The 19,975-nt window shown below is 36.9% G+C and overlaps 1 protein-coding gene across 1 annotated transcript in view; it reads right to left on the reverse strand.

Moving 5' to 3' along the window:
* Positions 1–19,975, reverse strand: part of LOC122793290 (anthrax toxin receptor 2-like) — a 3,151,219-nt gene that overhangs the window by 507,225 nt on the left and 2,624,019 nt on the right. Inside the window, exon 7 of the mRNA XM_044061158.1 lies at positions 3,328–3,369. Within this exon, the coding sequence (XP_043917093.1) occupies positions 3,328–3,369 (42 nt within the window). The remainder of the gene's footprint in view (positions 1–3,327; positions 3,370–19,975) is intronic.

The following is a 19,975-nucleotide window of genomic DNA, read 5'->3' on the forward strand; positions in this document are numbered from 1 at the left end:
GCCAGTTGTGTGTGTGCGTATCTGTCTGTGAGATTTCTGCCCTCTTGCCTACTTCCCATTTAGCCTCCCGAGTCAGAAATTACCCATTTGTTCCTTTGCATTGGTGATCCTGCTAGACACAAGGTGAGAGTTGATTTGTTCAGAGAGCCAGATTTTTTTCTCTTGCTCTCATTGGCATAAAAGTAATGAATATGCCCCTTTAGCCACACATTTACACTGCTCTACATATGCTGAAAAAGATCACCTCCACTGGCTTGCACATCAACATCTTCCCTGCACTGGTCCTCTGCATTATGACGAATGCCTGCTCTCCAGGCAAGGTTCTGTTGACATACCAGAAGGTCTAATGACAGAACCCTCTTATGTATGATAGGCATACCCATCCTCCCTGACTGCACCATCACACGCCAGAGCTTCAAATCCACACTTGCGTCATACGGGCTTGTAGTCAGGGATTTATCCTTCTATGTTGCTGGTAAAGACTTCAGTTCCAGAACTTTGGTTTAAGCAGGAAAAGTGACCTATTTTTTAATGGAATACCTGACCATTGTTTTCCAAGCAGAGCAGGAGAAGCTCAATTCTAAAATATCCCTCCAGTCTGTGCAGGATGAAAACAAACTCTTACCTAAAGCAAGCTCATGCATAAAAGAGTTGGTGGGTGTGTCATACACCTTGTATAAGGGAGGAGCCAAGTTGTGTTCCCTGAACCATCAGTAAATCATATACTGACATAATCTGCTACTAGTTCAAATGAAAAAAGGGAAATGACATTCAGACATTAGTGTCAACAGTACATGACTCTAGAGGTCAGTATCAGGGATTTAAGAGAAGCAGCAGATCCATGAGGGTAGCATAACTCTGCAGCTACTTCCACTTTTTATCCGCTAATGCACCCTCACCTAGGTATACAGCAAAGTAGATATGACAGCGACCATAAGGCCCAAAAGGTATTCTACGATTTAGTCCACCAGAAAAACATATGCCATGTTGGCAAAAGCTAACATGATGTATTTAAGCCCTCTAGATGGACAGGAATGGCAAATGACAGAGAACATTCGGATTCATCATCATAAAGAAGATCCTCTGTGCTGGAAGTAAAATTAACTTATTACAGTCATGGTGATCCACAGAGCCTACAGCTGTTGAAGTACTGAAACAAGGGACAGTAGAAGAAGTCAGTTACTGAAGTAGGGAAAATAAAGGAAAACTTTATTCTGCAAGGCTTCTGCCATCAAGGTGAACTTGGTACATACTCTAGACAGCAGCCAAACTAAATGACAGGATTTGGTGTCTCTATAGTGAATGGAAGAAATGCAACATCTGAGCTCCAGAATCTTGTGCAGACCATCATCCATTATGTCCATCAACATCATCTCGATGCCCTGCAGGGGCAGAAGCAAGACACCTTGCACCGTACATCTAATTTTTGACACAGTGGATGTGTTTGTTGAAGTCAATGAAGGCTAGAGGGGAACATAAGCAAGATATTAAAACAACTCCCTTCCTACTTCAAAAGAAGGAACATGCTTTATTACTCATAACTAGTTACTAGGCTTGGAGTCTAGGGAGCAACTGGGGAGCCTAGCCCAAATTTCCTCTTACTACCAAGCACTGTCTGGCTAAGTGACTTGCTCAAGGTCATGCAAAAGACAAATGAGAGCTGAGGGAATCAAATCCTTCAGCTCACAGCTTAACATTTTGCACCAACTGCCAGAAATAAAACTCCGTTAGCAATGACTGAACAGCTTCTTTATAAGATTGAAGGTAGAAACTGTAAACTGGCTGTTCAATATGGCCAAATGGCAAATAACGAAATGTAGTAACATCACTCTCAAGAAACACAAAACTTCAATAAGACAAAATTGTCTAGTAAACAAAAATAAAATGTTTTACAGAAACTGCACCCCTACATCCTTCTAGATTTAAATGTAACTGTCAGGTTTCTCATCATTAGGGTATGGGGTACATATGCTGAAGAATCTGCCGCCTAACCAAAGCATCCTCACACTTAAAACTGCAGTGGGAAATCTGGATGCCCACTAAGGGAACTATAGTTATGACACCCTGATCCGAGAAACAAGGAGGTTTACAAACTATTCCAGATCTTAGTCCAGTAGGGAGCATTAGCACCAAATATGGTGAGACAGATAAATGAGGGACAAGACGTCTTTTACCAACCTACATAAAGGTCTGGTGGTAACTTGGCCAGGTGTTGAGATATCTTTATATCCATATTCTTCTCCTCTCACAAACTGGCTAGTACTTTTAGTTTTTCCTTTGTTCTTTTGCCTTCATTGCATCTTCAAGATTATCTGGCTAGTATTTTTTTTTTAGTTTTTCTTTTCTTGTCTTATCTTCAGTACATCTTCAGGATTATCTCTACTACACATACTATATGAACAACAATCATATGCTATACTTTTAATTGTATGTCTAAACCACTATGCTTATGTAAACATCTTATGCAATCATATATTATCTGCTACATTTTATAACTGTAAGTGTAAACCATAATGCTCATGTAAATACCTTATGTGTAGTATGTTAGCAATTGTTCTGGAGCTTTTCTCCCCGGGCCTCCGCTGAAAATGGTCTGATATGTCCAGTCGGACCTCCCTGGTAAACAAATGCAAAATAAAATAAAATAAATAAATGCTTCACCAATGCTTTTCCTCAAAGATCACTCTGCGGATGTTTGGTTAGAATATCAAGTTACTCCATTGGAGGTTTATACAGGACGTCTGTTTTCTACCACTACTGAGTATGGATATGATTAAAACAAGTTGTTGCAAAATTACTTCCTGTTGTACAGAGTGATATACAGTCACATGCCATTTTACTTGTGTTCCTGCTTCTAAAATACGTGGAGTAACTTGTCTATTTCTGTGAAACAATCCTGCCACCAGTCCACATAGTCCATATGTAAGTGAAAAAAAAAAGTAAAGTTTAGTCACTTCTACAAAAGCTAGAGACATTTTTTTTACATATACAGACTGTAAGACATAAATTAAAAAAAATTGCATTTCAGACCATTGAAGAAGGATTTTAAATTACTTATTTTTTTCACAAACATTTGGCTGACAATAGTATAGGAAAATGTTTGTCCAGAAGTAGGTACATAAAGCTTGCTGCAAGTACACACATTGAAATCAGGCATTTATACTTCTATACAGTCAAACTATCTGAATCATTATCAGGAAATTATCTTACAGTTACATTCCATGTTACTCAGGGATTGCTGTTATGGTGTACATATAAAAACAAGCTTTTGTTACACTTCCTCCTCAGGTGTACATTTAGTAAAATGAGCAGTTTGCATAGACTTACTTCTTTTGAAGGTGGTGGTGGGGGTGGAGGATCTTTGATTACCTAAAATTGAAAAAGAAATGAATGTTTAAATGCTAACATACATCTTGATACATAACAAACTTTATCAGTCCATAAAACCGAAGGAAATGAAGTCTGCAAAATAATCAACAATTTAAAAAATCAGGTGAAACGTTGTTTATCTAGGAAGAGGAAAGATCTTCTAGTGAAGGACCACTCTGTTTAAATAAATATTTATTCCTAATTTATTCCTTACATTACTATTCTGAATTTTAACATATCCCTCAGATTATAGCTACATGAATATAGCTGAATAGCCTAATCCTTCCTTTATGAATCATCATGCCTAGCACGGAACAAGATTAAATTCTCTCCAAATATCCTGCACCTAATGTCAAACAGATTCAATATTTGAAATACAGAAACAGAAATATAGTCAGCCAAGTTGTTGAAAGCTCTTTGTACCATTTAAAGTTTCTTTATCAAAGGGAGTGAAGAGAGTGAGAAAGTCCAAACTGAAACACCATACTCAAGATGTGATTTAATGCAGTTCCAACCCTGTGGATGGAATGTCAGGATTCCTTGAAGCAAGGAAACTAAAAACAGCCAGTCACTTTAATAGCATTCAGTATACTTGTTATATGTCTGTTACATTTAACTTGTCAGTCAGGTACCTATATTCAAGTACTCATTATTTCATTTTTTTAAATTTATTTTATGTTTAAAAATGATGGCGCATATCCCCATTTACAACACCCAAATGACAAAACAAAATGTATACAACATAACACAGAGTATGTAAGAATTAATATCAGTTGTCATTTTTCCTGTTTGTAACTGTGCAGAAAAGTCAATTATTTTAAGCATTTTTGAAACAGAAAGTTAACGATGGCCATTGAATGGAGATATGCAGGATTTACACTCACAAAAGGAAAAAATGTCTGACTAAAAGAATTCCTACATAGAAATACAAGATTCTATTATAAAACTAAAGTAATTTCTTGAACTTAAAAAGTGCACACCAGGTACAGTTTAATCTATAGTACCTATTAAACAAACAAATATTTAAAACTTTCCAGTTGAGTAATAAAAGATACATGGTTATCTTCCAAACATGTTTGCTCATTCGCTACAAAAAGCACGAATGCTGCTTTGGATTAGATCAATAGTAAAGAATACTGAACCTGTCATCAGTGTACCTTAAACAAGTCAATCTGTAGCAGTTGTACAGATGAGATTAGAGCTTTATGACAAACGAAACAGGCAACTAAGTCATCAGCATAAAGCAACATATAAGATGAATCAATAAATGTGGGTAGGTCATTCAAAAATAACTAGACATAAAATGCCTCAAATAGCTAGCAACAGTTTAACAGCAAGCTCAACACTATGTCCTTATGTATAACAATTCCTGTAGAAGAATTATCTCTCTACTCTCCTAGACTAGGTGCAGAGATACAAAAACCACACAAACTTTTAAATAAGACTGATTTCAAGTATATCAAATGCAGCTGAAAAAACACAAAACATAACAGCTAGTAAGCTGCTTTCATACATCACAATTTGTGTAAATTAAATTAAGATAACTTCTGTATGTTTGCCTTTTTTGTAAACATGTTGTTTAGAAGACAACAGCCTCCTGGCTTCAATGAAAGTAATTAACTTAGCTTGAAGAAGTTGATCTACAGCCTGGCAATGGGGCAAGGCATAAAAATAGCCTTCTAGTTAACTTTCTTTGTTACCTTTATTACAAACATATACATTTCCTGACCAAACTCCATAAAATCAATTAAAACTGAATATTTACATGAACTTTACTGAATATGAAAACTATTCAGTTGCAGATAAACATGCCTAAATATCCACCTTTCTTTCCCATAAAATCTATCCTTATAAGGTATATTTTTAACCATTTCACGATTATTTCAGCACAAGCCTTGTTTATATAAAATAGTAAACTATAAAGCAGTTAAAATCTGTCTTAACTATAGACACCATTGGCAAACTGCACACCTACTAAAACATTTTTTTCTAACAAAATATCATCAGCAATTACTGACTATTTTATATTAAAGCTTTCATATTTTAAGCCAATATTTTAGTTTACAATTGAATGGTTTTGTCATACTGCAGGAGAGTTAATTTTCTTATGTATTCCTCTTGTTAGTATAATGTTGTGTCTTTCGGCGTTTCCCGGTAATAAATTATGTAAATAAAATGTTGGATACAGTAATTATCCTTCTTGCTATCAGTTCAAAGAAGGGAATACCTATGCACACAAGATGGATTTGGAGCACTACATACTATCAGGCAACTTCACCAATTAAACTTTGAAACCAAAACGTTTTTGCAAATAACTGACACTTTTTCCAAAATTCAGATACTGTAGAATAATGGTATAACTAATGTTCCCAATCAGCATGAAACATGAGCATTCCCTCTCCAACATTTAGAATTTGAATTTCCCATTTTCCACAACTTCTTTGTAGTAAGGTCATCTTGGTTTAAACAAATCCATGTAAATACTTTCAGAAACAATGAGTTTTTTGATGTTGTTTATTAATATTAGTGTTTTGTCTTCATAATATCAACATTTAATTATGAAATATATTATTTCACTAAACTCTAATTGGATATTTATAATACATTCAAATTTTGTATTACTCAGAACTTATTTGTTGTCTTGATTTGTTAAAGTACAATAAACTAAAACATTTAGATATTTTGTTCTCTTTACTAAAGAAATGTAAAATATCTTACATAAGTTATTTCTTATTCTTTGAAGATACAACTATTCATTCTGAGAAATATCACATTTATTAATACTTTTCTCAGTATTTAATATCTTATTTTCTAAAATAACATTTTCCAAATAGTTAACTCAATATTCAAAGTTCTTGTCTCCCCAATTTGTCAAAATATGAATTTTCATGACTTCTACAAACCCTGTTGCTAAATTAAAATAAAATAATGAGAATATTCTTCTATATGTAGTTTTTTTAAAGTTCAAAAGTGTTACTCATGCATCTAGGATTGGCTAGAATTTATGTACTTGTTGTGTCGTTTGGCTTTTCCTGGTTAGGGGTCGCCACAGCGGGACTCTGGTCCGCTAATGATTGGTAGTTGATTTTTACATGCCGAGTTACCAGCCCTGATGCACAACCTTCAACGAAGGTACGCTCATTCATGCATGTCTCCACGCAGAAGACGCTTTAGCTGAGAATCAAACCGGACAGCGTCTTACTGTGAGGCGACAACGCTACCGCAGCACTACCACTGCGGATAAACAATCAGTAACCACATTTTGCTTAAAATTAACATTATTTTGTTCACTTGCTTTTTTATCACTACCTAAGTTTGTGTGTGATTGCTTCCATTTATTAGGTATAAAATATATTTTCAATGTAAAATTGCTGTACATACCAAAGCCTCTGCATATGTTTAAAATATCTGACAAAGCAACTGCAGTCAAATTCCACAGTGTTAAATGAGTTTTTGGAGGCTATTCTTGTTTTTGGGGGTACCACAGGCATAAATGTATCAACCCCCCTCCCCCCACGTTGTGATTTGCTGGAATATAGTATAGTTGTTTGAACAACAAACACAGTGTTTGGAAGAATACTTTTTAACAATTGTACCATGTCTTGAAATGCAAATAAGATACTATTGCATTTAAATATTGTTTATTTAATTTCTCTTAAAATGCCATCCTAGTTTATATGGATTGTGTGTACCATGAGCTAGAATAGTTCATATATATTTTATTATTCCATTTACAACTGATATTACTCTCTACCTCAATATCTAAGCATACATTCCATAAAAAAGCAAAAATTCTACTTGTATTCCATTTTAGGTTAGATAGCTAAGTAAACTGCTTTGGTGAGATACCTAAATGTATGTCTGATTTGTTAACTGTAACTATGGTCAAAAGAACATCATATACAAAAACAGTAGATTTTTATTCCATTTTCCTTTTAAGATTAAATCCTCTGATGCCATCAAATTCCATTAGCTCGGGATTATTTTGGTTACAGAAATTAACAATGGTGACAGACAGAGAGAGCAGCCTTGTTTAATCCCCTTCTTTTATATTTAAGATGTATTTCACTTTTTAAACAAGATAGTAACCAAAGCAGTGTGGTCTATTGGAAATACATTTTCTAAACTTTTAAATAAATACTTCCAATTTACATAAATAAAAAGGCTTATTTATACTTAAAATAATTATTGCAAGCTCTTTTATTTTATGTTCTGTATAATCAATTACTGTCAATATCCTTTAATATTACCTTGGATTTGTTTGCACTCTATGAATATAGACTTGTCAGTTAGTGTGGGTACTGCTTCTCTTTTGGTTAAATGGATATGAAAATGCTATAAACCATGGTTGACTCTCTTACCATGATTTAATACTTATGCGATTTCTGTACAACACCAAGATGGTGCAGCTTTTTTTGCACGTTTTAAAATATCTTATTTACATTTTGAATAACATTCACTGGAAATAACTTGAATACTTCTAACGGCATACAAGACTTTACTTTCTTTTGCTTATTTTATCTGGCTTAAAGTTTCAAACATAGTTACAGGTTTTTAGATTCCAAGATGGCTGTACTCTGCAGAGTAGGTTGATTAGAGCTCTCCCAGTGTGCAAGTAAACAGCTAGGAAAAAAAAAACAAAAAAAACAGGGAATTTATTTATTTATATATTTACATTTGTTTACCGGGAAAGTCCAACTGGGCCAGAAGCCCATTTTCAGCCTAGGCCTGGGGGGAAAAGCTCCACAGAATTACAAGCAATATACAATAATTAGATAGTACAATAATATACATACAGTAAGATGCACAATACATATATTCTAGTTAGTCTATACAAAATAGTATTTAATACAGTTTTCTACTAGATACAGGTTCAAACATAAAAACATAAGCGTTTTAGTGAAGAGCACTGTGAGAAAAAATAAAGTTAGTAGTGTGCACATATTAAACAACAGTTATGACCAAGTGAGATTTCCTTTATATATGTATTTATTTTTGAGTAGTAATAAACAATGAGAAGAGGGAGAAAAATGAGTTAAGGAGTGGACAGTGTGTTGAGAGAACTATAGATATCTTGTCAGTCAGGTTTGGCACAGGAGCAATGTCAGTTCTTGGATAAATATTCAAATAGCAGTCATTTAAAACTGGTAGATTTAGGTGTGTTTTGGAGGGTGTGGGGTAGAGAGTTCCATAATTTGTCTATTTGATTTGAGAATAGGGCTTCACCGTGAGTGTTGTTAGCTTTGTTTACTGTGAGAAAGTTTCTGTCTGCAGATCTTAGACTTCGTAGGTATGAGTAGGGAACAACAAGTTCCTTGAGGGATGGGCAACTGTCAAGATGGAAGATGATATTGTATGTGAATTTAAGTTGGTAGAGATGAATTTATGCTAGTTACTGGCTAGCCTTGATGTCAGCAAAAAGAGTAAAAGAAAATCAATCTGAAGAGGATATGAAAAAAACACTCTGGTGGGGAAGTTTCTGCTCAAAGGAGATTAGGTTTTGGATTTTGTGTAGGAGATGGCTTCAAGTAATTTAGAGGGAATATAAAGCAAATACATTCAGATATGTTTAAAGTAAGGGGAATGGAGGATAAAGTAAAATGACAAAAGACTGAAAAGTTAAGAAAATGCTTTAATTAACTATTCAGATAAGTTGATAAATCTGTAGAAATCAGAGGCTGAAATGATGGAAAGACTGGCTGAATAAAAGCCTTCTCAAAATGGTGGGGTTAGAAGGCACGCAGAGAAAACCTGTGATTTTCTGTTATACTTCACTGAGATGGAAGAAACATACTGCATTTATTTTATAAAACCATAAATGAACAACTACACTGGATTTTACACAGCAGGATGTTTGACTGAAAATGCATACTGTATGCATGCCCCAAACCTGTCCAAGAGAAAGATCCAAAACCTTTAGTAGTCCTATAGTAAATGCAGTCATGCCAGCAGAAAGAGCTGCTTTTGACAAAACTGACAGATGAAGCAATATTGTAAAAGCAGGAAATACATGGAAGAATTGTAAGGTGCTATTTCCTTAAGATGTGGATTGGACATGAGAACTGTGTTTCTGCAAGAAGTGACTAAAAAGACTGGATGTTTGTTGACTGTGTTAAACTAGCACTCAAAAGCATAATTCTCACTTTAACATTAATGTTTCGAAGAGCAATGAACAAGACTGACAATAATGTAACTGTAAGTTTTTGTTTTGTGTAAAATGTGTATAATAAATATAAACTCCCAGTAATATTGTAAAGTTGTTCTGTACAGCATGCAGACATATTTTAAACTGGAGATGAGAATATCATTAGTAATGACTGTTTATGCAAGTGATATTAAAGTAAGAATACTTTTTCTTAACTGTAATATATCCAGGGTACATACATAAGATATTGGTCGGATATGAGCAATATGATGATGTGATCTTGGGCTGTTATGGGATATGTAAAAGTGTACTGATCACATAATATACGTATTAAAACGCAATACATTCCCCTCTACTTGTACAGGTGGGAGTAGAGACTATTGTTCTTAATTTATGCTGCAGGGAAGCTGTAAAAGAAAGTAGAGTGTGTTGCTGGCATATTTAGGAAGTCTATGACAAGAACATTAAACAGCAATCTTATAGATATACTGGAAATATTTGGGAATTTCTATGAAACTTAATAACGCAGAGGAAGTGGGAACCTAGAAAAGACACACATGGAGAAATTTATGTAAGACTTAAATATGCCAAGGTTAGGGAAGATAATGCTCAATAATTAATAGCCAAGACAGGAAGGGATGAGATAAATCAATTATGTATAATCAATCAGCAGTAATGTTTCCCAAAAGAAAATATTTTCCTGGGAAAGTTTGGAAGTTAAGAGGGAAAGAAAGTGATAAAGATATGGAAGGGTTTGTTTAAAAATATTTTAAAAGGAGGGTCAGTACCAGCATTACCAGCTTTGGTGCCTGGTAGGATAAACATCCCTCAGACTCATAATCATGCATGCCAGTTTCAATTTTAAACAATGATTTATAAAGTGACTGTCTACACTAGCTAAAAGTATAGTAAAGGTGTTGGGAGAATTGATACATATGGCTGAAGGTGGTTCTAAGGAAGGGAGGAAAATATTTGACAATATTAAGAGAGCAATGATTACCCTGATGGAAGCAGAGTATAACAAAACACTGTTGTTGGTGGTAGGTCTTGATGCAGAGAAAGCATCTGACAGAGTTTGGTTAAAGTTTGTGCTATTTGTTATCAAATCTATGATAACTCCTAATAGTTTGGTTTGTGAAACTGGTGAGATGTGGGCATTGTTAGAGGATATTATTTTAAATGGGGGGGTAGAATCCATGGCTTTAATGGGATGAAATAACATTCATTGTGTTTTGTTGGGGTTTGGCATTAGTTGGGAGTCAGACAACCACATTTCTATGGCAGTAAAGGATTCTTGGGTCCTTTCCTGCAAAGGTTGAAGAGAGGCGGCTGAGCAAATTAATGTAGAGTCATCAGCGTCCTCCACCAGACTGGCATGGAGGGTGGCCTTGTGCAGGTCATCCCTGTGGGACATCTAAGGTAACTGAGAAGAGAGGAAGATAGAGAATTTTGGCATTTTATGGCTTGCTGATGGTTAGCTAGATAGTTTTTGAACCAGGATAGTGTGGAGTTACTTAGGTTGAGTTTTGAGAGAGCAGTTAGGAGTTTGTAATGTGAGACTGTATCGAGTGCCTTGAAGAGATCGAAAAAGATGGTGGAAACCAGGTTGCAGTTGTTCCGTAGTTGATTTACTGTATTAGGAAAGCTAATAAGGTCTGTGTTGGTGTTATGATTAGGGCAAAAAAAAAAAAAAACATGTTGCCTTTTGGACTGGAAATTATTGGTTAGGAGATGCTTTACAATTTGAGAATGTATGCATTTCTCAAGAATTTTTGATAGGGGATAATATAGCAATAGGTTGGTAATTTGATAGCTTGGTTGAGTTGCCTCTTTATGAAGTGATATTATTTGTGAAATGTTCCAGAAAGTTGGGATGTATTGTTCAGAGATTGATATATTTATTACTAGGGTAATGGGAAAAGAAATGGCTTTGGCAGCTATTTTGAGATATTCTGCTGGGAGTTCATTCACTTTTAAGGTTGTAGGTTTAAGTTTTGTCAGGTTATTATAAACTGTTTTGGTTGGTACTGGTTGTAGAGAGAAGCAGTTATGGTCTATTGTTGAGTTGTTGGGATTAGGGTATGTTGCAGGGGAACAGGCATTTGTGAGGTTGAATATACTTGGTGAAGTATTGGTTAAACCGAGTGGGAATATCATATGTAGTAGAATCAATATTTGGGGGTGGGGTACTTATTTTCCCTGATGCAAACAACCAAAGCAAAAAACACCTCCAAAGGAAGCCTTAATAGGCAAAAATAGTAAAATGAAAAAAAGACTTCCAAATTGTGCTGTTCGGATTGCAGGTCAAACAGGATAAGCGCTTTCAGTTAAAAAAACCTTCTTCAGATCCTAGTGTGTAGACCTGACTTACTACTGTTAAAATAGAGATCCTTAATTGCTCAGCCAATCACATACAGCAATCAAATGCACGCCTTACTTAAGTCTCAATTTCATCTGGATCTGAACAGCACAATTTGTGGTTTTTATTTCTTCGTTTTATTGAAGCTTGTATCTTAACAGAATTTTTCAGTGTACTTCTCGTTGTGGTGGAAGCCTTTTTTTCACTTTACTATTTTCCCTGATTGTAGGATTTTATTGATGGCTGCCCAGAATTTTTGAGGGTTAGATTTGTATTTTGATATTTATATCTTAACTTGCAACACTTACTGTATATACTGTTGATAATCAATATCTTGTTATTGTATTACAGCCAACAACTTGTAATGTTGTTTACTATTGCTGCAACTTTGTATCTCTATTTATCATGTACATGATGTGGAGCTTTTCTCCCCGAGCATCCGCTGAAAAAGGACCTGTGCCCAGTCGGAATTTCCTGGTAAACAAATGTAAATAAATAAAATAAATCAATTTTGTTTGGCTATCTGAGTAGTGATTCTTCTTATCCAGTCTCAATTGTTTTTTTGGCACTGTTTCTTAGTTTAAGGTATATCTGTTTTGTGTTAGTTTTATTGTGAAGCCATGTTTCCCATGCCTCATCTCTGTTTATTAGTTAGATACATGTATGAGCCATGGGACATAGTTGAACTTTGTTTTAACTATTCTGGTAGAAGCAAGGTGGTTTAGTATGCTCAGAAAAATAGAGTTAAAGTATTCAACGCCATTATCTAGGGGGGGATATGACAGAGGGGACCAATTACAGTGAGTTAGTGCAGTTATGAGGTCTTGTGGTTTGAAGTTCTTTGTATACTGAATTTGTTGTAGGGAGGTTTTTTTTCCATAGGTTTAATTTGCTGTATAAGTGCAAAAGTAGGAAGGTGGTCACTGAGGGTGTCAGGTATGGAACATGAGTAGTGTGATTGGATTCTAACAAATTGCGCCAACTTATCAAGTATAGGTTCTTTTTTTGATCAGTTCTAGTGAAAGTATTGATTAATTGAGAAAAGCCATGAAGGTTTACATGGTTAGTCGGGGGGGGGGGGGGTTTACAGGTGGTAGTCTATGTTAAAGTCTCCTAGTATAATTGTTTCTTGGGGAGGATTAGAAACACCTAGTGTAGCATGGATTCTAGTGTACTGATGTTTGTTTCCAAGGGGAATATATGTACCAATAGTATTTTGCTGCTTTTTTCAACTGAGTTTTAGTTTGGTAAATAGTCTCTCTGCATTATTGAAGGTAGGAATGTCAACGTCTACAAAATCTAATGTTAGGTTGTTTTTGAAAAGCAGAGTGATATCCTCTCCTCTTTTATATGTTCTGTCTTTTCTGAGTATACTGTAGCCTGGAGGAAGTAGTTCATTATCTTTATTATGCAGCTTTAGTCAGGTTTCAGTGATAACTATATCAGGGGAGTAAAGTGACAGACATGCATGCCGTTCTGTTATTTGGTTTTGAATGCTTCTTATGTTGACATTAAGAATTAGGAAGCCTGTTGTTTTTTTGAGGGAGTATAATGTTTGTGTTGGCTGGTTGTTACTGGTGTTGGGATTAGATGTTGGGTGGAGATTTGGGTGTATATCACCATCAAGTAATAGTTTAGATGGTATGTGGATGATAGCCAATAGCTATTTAAATATGAATTTGTCATACTGCAGGGAGAGATTTGGTGATGGGGAATTTTAAGTGGGGCCATGTCTATGTGTGATATGTTAAATAAAGCCAGAGTGATTAAAACTAAAGATGGCTTGGTTTCTGGAGGGGTTGGGTGGGTAGGGGATTGTATTATAAGACTGGGGTTAATGTTTTGATGACAGGAGGTGACATGAGTTTCAATTAGGAGGTTTCCTATTAATAATCATTGTAGTGGTAGCATGTTATGCTTCAAAATTGTTTAGTGCTAGTACAGGTAATAAGAGGGAAAGCTAATAAGAACTGGTTCTACTTTGGTGCTTGGTGTAAAAAGGTTAGTTGGGGACTAACAGAGCTGAGTGTAATGACTGTAGTTACAGTGGTGTCCTGTAACAAGTGTGGTATTACAAGCTGGTGTGTCTAGGAGGGTGTGGTTTGGTTGGTTCTGGAAAATCTCTGCACTTTGGTTTTAACGACAGTAGAATAAGTAGCAGCTTCACACAGCCTTTCGACTGTAATGCACAATTTGAAACATCACAGTACTTGGACGTTCCAGTTATTTGTTTCTTTCCATTTTACTATGCTCATAACAACATACAACTATGCCAGGAATAGATGTCTTCCATTACATTTGAAAGGCTGTGTGAAACAACAAGGATTAGAAGACTTGGGAGAATGAGCACTGTTTGCAGTTGGTGTCGACAGCAGTCTGCATGCTCTGTAAGCTGCTGCTTATTCTATTGTCATTAAAACCTAAGTGCAGACTTTTTTCCAAAGCATTTTGGGGGTTCCATTGTCGTTTCCTTGTTTGGATTTAGAGTTTGTCTACAGTAACTGCTTTTTGTGGTTTGACTGGTTGGTGAGTTACAGGGTGTGTCTTGGTTTAGGAAACTATAAAAGTGTTTGATGTGGGGGTGGGTGGGAGTGGGGTAGAGGAGTGGAGTGAGCTAAAGCGTAGTGCGGGTGAAAGGAGCAGGTTGCACCATGCAGTTCAGATTGCAAAACCAACAGAAACAATCAGTGACAGCAGAATTCCCAGGTCAGCATCAGTTACTTTCTATTTACTCTAATGTTTGATTAATTCCTACTTATTTTGTGGGCATACTTATGTTTTGATACCGGAATGGGGAAGTCTACTCAGTCTAGCTGGCTATAAAGCACTGCATGGGAATAGGTTCATAGGTAGGTACTAGGCTATCTGCCGGAGGGAATTTTTAAGCCTAGCCAGAGTGTGTCGGCTTTCGCTGCCCCATTGATTAATTAATTGAGCCTCTGTCAAGCGCTCCCCAGGGGTGTATTTTCTATTACCCATCCACTCGTCAAGGCTTCTCTTGAAGAGTGTTAGTGCGGGGGCTCTGCCTAATATAGTTAGGAATTTTGTTCCAGAGCATGGGGAGTCTCTGTGGCAGGAATCTATCCCTCCAGCATGTTCTATTTATTGTTGTGGCGAGGTTTAGCTCACTAGAGCGCGTGGCTCGCAGTGACTTGGATTTCTTTAGATGGAGCATGTCCATCAATTCGGAGTTGGACATGGCTTTGTAAGTCAGGCAGTGATCACCTCTGAGTAAGCGATATGCCACTGAGTACAGCTGGAGTTTTTTCAGTCGGGCTGCATAGGAAATATGTTTGAGGCCAGTAATGCTCTTGGTGAGGTGCTTTTGTGGTCTTTCCAGCTGTTGGAAGTGTCTTGTGAGGTACATCACAAATGGGGCATTGTACTCTATGATGGGTCTGATGAGTGATGAGTAGAGGGGCACTATAACCTCTTTATTTCTAGATGTGAACCCCTTAGTAATTAGATGGGCCACATAGAAGGATTTCCTAACTACTTTGGCAATATGATTGTCGAAGGAGAGATTACTATCTACCTAGGTCCCCAGATCTCTTATTACCTCTTCTGTATTAAGGGGGCTGCCACCTATGTGGTAATTCGTGGGTGTTTTATTTTTCCCAAATGGGATAACTATGCATTTTTTGGCATTTAGCTTGAGGCCATGATTTTGACACCAGGTGTCTGTCTCAGTAAGGCCTTTTTAAAGGATGTCCATGTCAGCCACAGAGTCAATTATGGCTCCCAATTTGCAGTCATCGGTGAACTTGGTTAGCCATAGTCCTCCTGTGTTTGTCTGTACTTCTGAGAAATATATGCCGAACAGTAGGGGCCCCAGAACCGAGCCTTGCGGGACACCACTTGTGACTGGTTTAGAGTCGGACCTGGAGTCCGCTATTCTTACCGTGTGAGTTCTGTCTGTAAGCCAGATGCCAACCCATCTTGTGACGTAAGGGTTTATGTTCAGGCTGGTGAGTTTTTCTATAATACCAGAGTGAGGAATGGTGTCGAATGCCTTGGCGAGATCAAGGTAGGCTGTGTGAACAACCTTTCCCTCATCTATGGCCTTGGTGACTGTCTCGAAGAAGTCAGCCAGGTTTAGTAGGCATGATCTGCCCTTAACAAAGCCGAACTGGGTCAGGTCAAGTGTTTGGAGGTTCCCAATGTCTTTGTTAATGAGTTTAATGATGATGCGCTCCCTAGCCTTGCAGACCAGGCTAGTCAGGCTTATGGGGTGATAGTTACCAGGATCAGTTGTGGCCCCTCCTTTGTGGAGCAGAATAACCGTTGCTGTGTGCCATTCTATGGGCATGTAGCCTGTGGAGAGGCTGAGGCTGAACAGAGTGTTTAGATGGGGGGTTAGTTTGTTCTGTAGTTCGTGCAAGACGCAGCCTGGGACACTATCTGGCCCCACTGATGCTGTGTTTTTGGCTTTTGAGAAGGCTGTTTTCACCTGTGCTTCTGTGATTTCCGGGACACTACACTTTTCCGGTATTGTTATGGGCCCTTTTGAAGGTGAGAGTGAGGTGAAGCTTGCACTGAATCTATCTGCCAGGATGTTGGCAATATCAGTAGGTTCAGTACATTTTGTGCTATTTTGCACTAGCTCAGAACATATCTGTGAGTTGCCACTTAGATTCTTGACATAGCTAAAGAAGGCTTTTTGGTTATCTTTCGAATCCTTGGCTATTTTTCTTTTGAAGTTAGCCTTGGATGGATTTTATGAGGGACCTTAGTTTCTACTGATACTGATCAGGGATGTCTTTCCTTCTTGGGATTTGCTTTTTTTTATGAACTAGTTTCCTCCTTCTGTTGTATAACTTGTTTATGGCAGGGGTCCACCAGACTGGTTTCCTTCTCTTAGTAGGTGCTCACAGAGTGCAATTGTAAAGGATTCTGCATTTGGGCAGTGTTATCCTTTAGCGTGGGGGCTGTGAAACTTACCACCTCTGCCTTAAATAAGGTGAAGTTTGCTTTAGAAAAGTTTTTCACTGTGGTTTCCTTGGTTGGGGGTGGTGGTGGGGTGTGGACATCCAGGATGATTAGTTTAAGGTCTGATCTAACCAGTGATGGGTTGACCTCCGGTACGGAACACGTGTCGCCCATGTTGGTGATGACCAGGTCCAATATGTTGCGGCCTCTGGTAGGGGAGTTTACCAGCTGATCCAGGGCATTTGAGTTGATAAATTCCAGGAAGCGCTGAGCCTGGGAGTTTGTACTCAAGTAGTTTTCCCAGTTGATGGTAGGGAAATTGAAATTGCCCAATATCAGGGTGTTCGGTAGGACCTTCATGTTTTCCAGTATCTCCAGAAAGATGGAGTGGTGGTTCTGGGTCATGGTGGGTGATCTGTAGCAGGGTCATGTCACAAAGAAAGTTTGCACGGAAGCAACTGCACGGCTCAGGGAAAACCAAATCAGGAAAAGATAAGCCAGCAAAACATGACCCAGTAAAGAGACTGAAGTTTTATTGTGAAATCCAAAGGACAGCAAGAAAATTGCACAGACTGGTTTCGGCTGGTGTCACATACACAGCCTTCATCAGTGTAACATAGGCAAAGTCAAAGCTGTCATATAAATACACTCCACAAAGTTGTGATTGGTCAGTCCTAATCCTAATCCTGTTTCAACCAGTTTTTGACTTTCTGCTTATGGACTATCTGCCTGGGTTGACTCATGTTTATGTTCTAACTATACTTTTTTGCCGTACTACTGGATTATATTATCTTATCCAATGCACCATCCGTGCATAATTTCCATTGGTGGATGGATTTACTACAGGAAGTGCCGCCTCCTCTCTGCCTTTGGGTTTCCAGTTGTTCGGTGGTGTGACGATGGTGCGGTCTGCAGCTCACTCGCTCGGTCTAGATATGCTGTAATCTTCATGTTCATTTGAACAAAGTTGTTTTTTTCCTGCGAACTGCTCCTGCCGAGGATATTTATACCCAGTATGTATTGCTTTTGTTAATATGAGGGTTCCGACCAACTTATTGAGGCTTTTTGTTGCTGGCTCGTTTTTTGGTGATACGATCTACATATATTTGGTGTGATTCTAAACTGGCATACTAATTTTGGAGGACATTAGATGCGATTGGTGCTTCTGTACTAGTATCATTTGGCAAGTCTTTCACATACGCCATATTTCATATTTTTGTGAACATTTATATGCAGTTCTCTCTTCTGATGAACATACAAAGGAACAATTTTTCTAATATGGGTCTCCTGTGGATTTAGGATTTTGTTATGTGCAATTGCAGATGACATTCAACATTTGACTTTTATTTAACTTGACCATTGTTGTTTCCTTCTTTGGGACATTGTGTTTTTCTGCTACTGGCTTTCCAAACTTAGGCATATATCGAGTGATATACAGCTGGCGCCATTTTGGTTTTTCCATCTGCAGTTTACAGTTTGGAATTTACTACCAGAGACTTTCTCTACATTTTTTTACCTCAAGATGTATGTGTACAATAGTGTTTCATACCATATATATTGTATCGATCTATATATATATCAGTGCACTGTTTTTTTGTCTTGTTGACGTTATTTGTTTTGCTATTAGGATCGTTCCTTTGGATTTATACACTGGGGAATGATTAATCAGACATTAAGACATCCTTTGCATCACTAGCCTATTATCAGGGAGCTTAGATCATGACATAGCACATATATTCTATTTTTTATTTCTATTTTGTGTGTATAGCTTTTGTTCACTATGTATTGGTCTCTTGTTAATGGTTCACTTAACTAGTGTCTACAATGAGCGCTATATAACTGGCGCCATTTTATATTTGCTGTTTAACATTTCTATTTAGGTAGCTTTCGCTTGGGACTATAATCACAGTATTTATACCAATCATTGTGATCAGATTGCTTTTATATTTGATTATCTTTTATATACGCATTTTTTGTCATCATTGTTGATCCATATATACTGTTTACAATTATATTTATCGCTAGTGTATAGGTGAGGCTGTTCTTTAGCCCCATTAGCTATGTTGTAAGGATTGTCTGATACCATTTAGATGTTAGGGGAGGAATTACTATCTCTCTTACACATTTTGGGCATTAATACGCACTTCTTGATATTTATATTAGATTATTACCTATGTAGCTGAAATAACTATCTGGCTGCCTTTATTTCTTATACAATATATTCTTTGAACCACTATATATACATATTCTCTTGTATTTATAGTATATTATTTTCTGAACTCACAATTAGTGTTTCAAGTTGAATTTTCTTCTATATATATATATATTGCTGCAGGCGTATGTTCACATATTTATATGGGCATTTACAGTTGTTCCATTCAACACTATACATGTTTTGTATTATTATTCTCCTTTGCATACAATATCTTTGTGATCTAGTTTGTGTATCCTATTGATACCTTACTATACTCATATAAGGCTTATGGGTTTCTTTTTTTATCGAAGGACCTTTGGGTATTGCCATTGATAGCCTAGCCTTTTTTCCCATATTTTATGGGTTATTGCCATTCTTTGTTTTTTAGTGGATCTCTGATTTACTTTTTCAATCAGTCACCTTTGCCAATTTGATATATATATTTTTGTCCTCACTTGCCAATTGGTATTTTTGCTTCCTTTTTTGGATTTTGACCTATTTGTTTGTGGAGACGTAGTCCATATTTGGGTCTATTATTGTCTCATTGATTGACGTAGCCTTGTTGCTATTATTGTCTTTCTTCTGGTTGCCCTAGCACTCTTTACGATGGATTTGATAAGTTTAGTATCTGGATTATCTTCTGACAGAGAAGATTTGAGTGTATTTGGTTTGGGTTCTATTACTGATGATACAAATTCTGGTGCAGCTATAGGGTCCGAAACTACTTGTAGCCTTGCATTTGATAAACTCCATAAACATTTGCGAATATTGAGATTGAATGTCTGGCACGCTAAGCTGCTTAAAGCTTATATTGCAAAAAACATCGCCCCATGGGGTTTGAGGGTAAGGATTCAGCCACTAGTGTCAGACATAGATGAAGATTTATCACAAGAATGGGCAGGAATCCAACACCAAGCAAGTATGTGCTTTGTTAAGGCAGTCAATAATTATTATGAGCGCACAATTGACAAGGAGGTCA

This window comes from Protopterus annectens, chromosome 2.part0 (assembly GCF_019279795.1).
Source record: "Protopterus annectens isolate FY-2018-M chromosome 2.part0, PAN1.0, whole genome shotgun sequence".
NCBI lineage: Eukaryota > Metazoa > Chordata > Ceratodontiformes > Protopteridae > Protopterus > Protopterus annectens.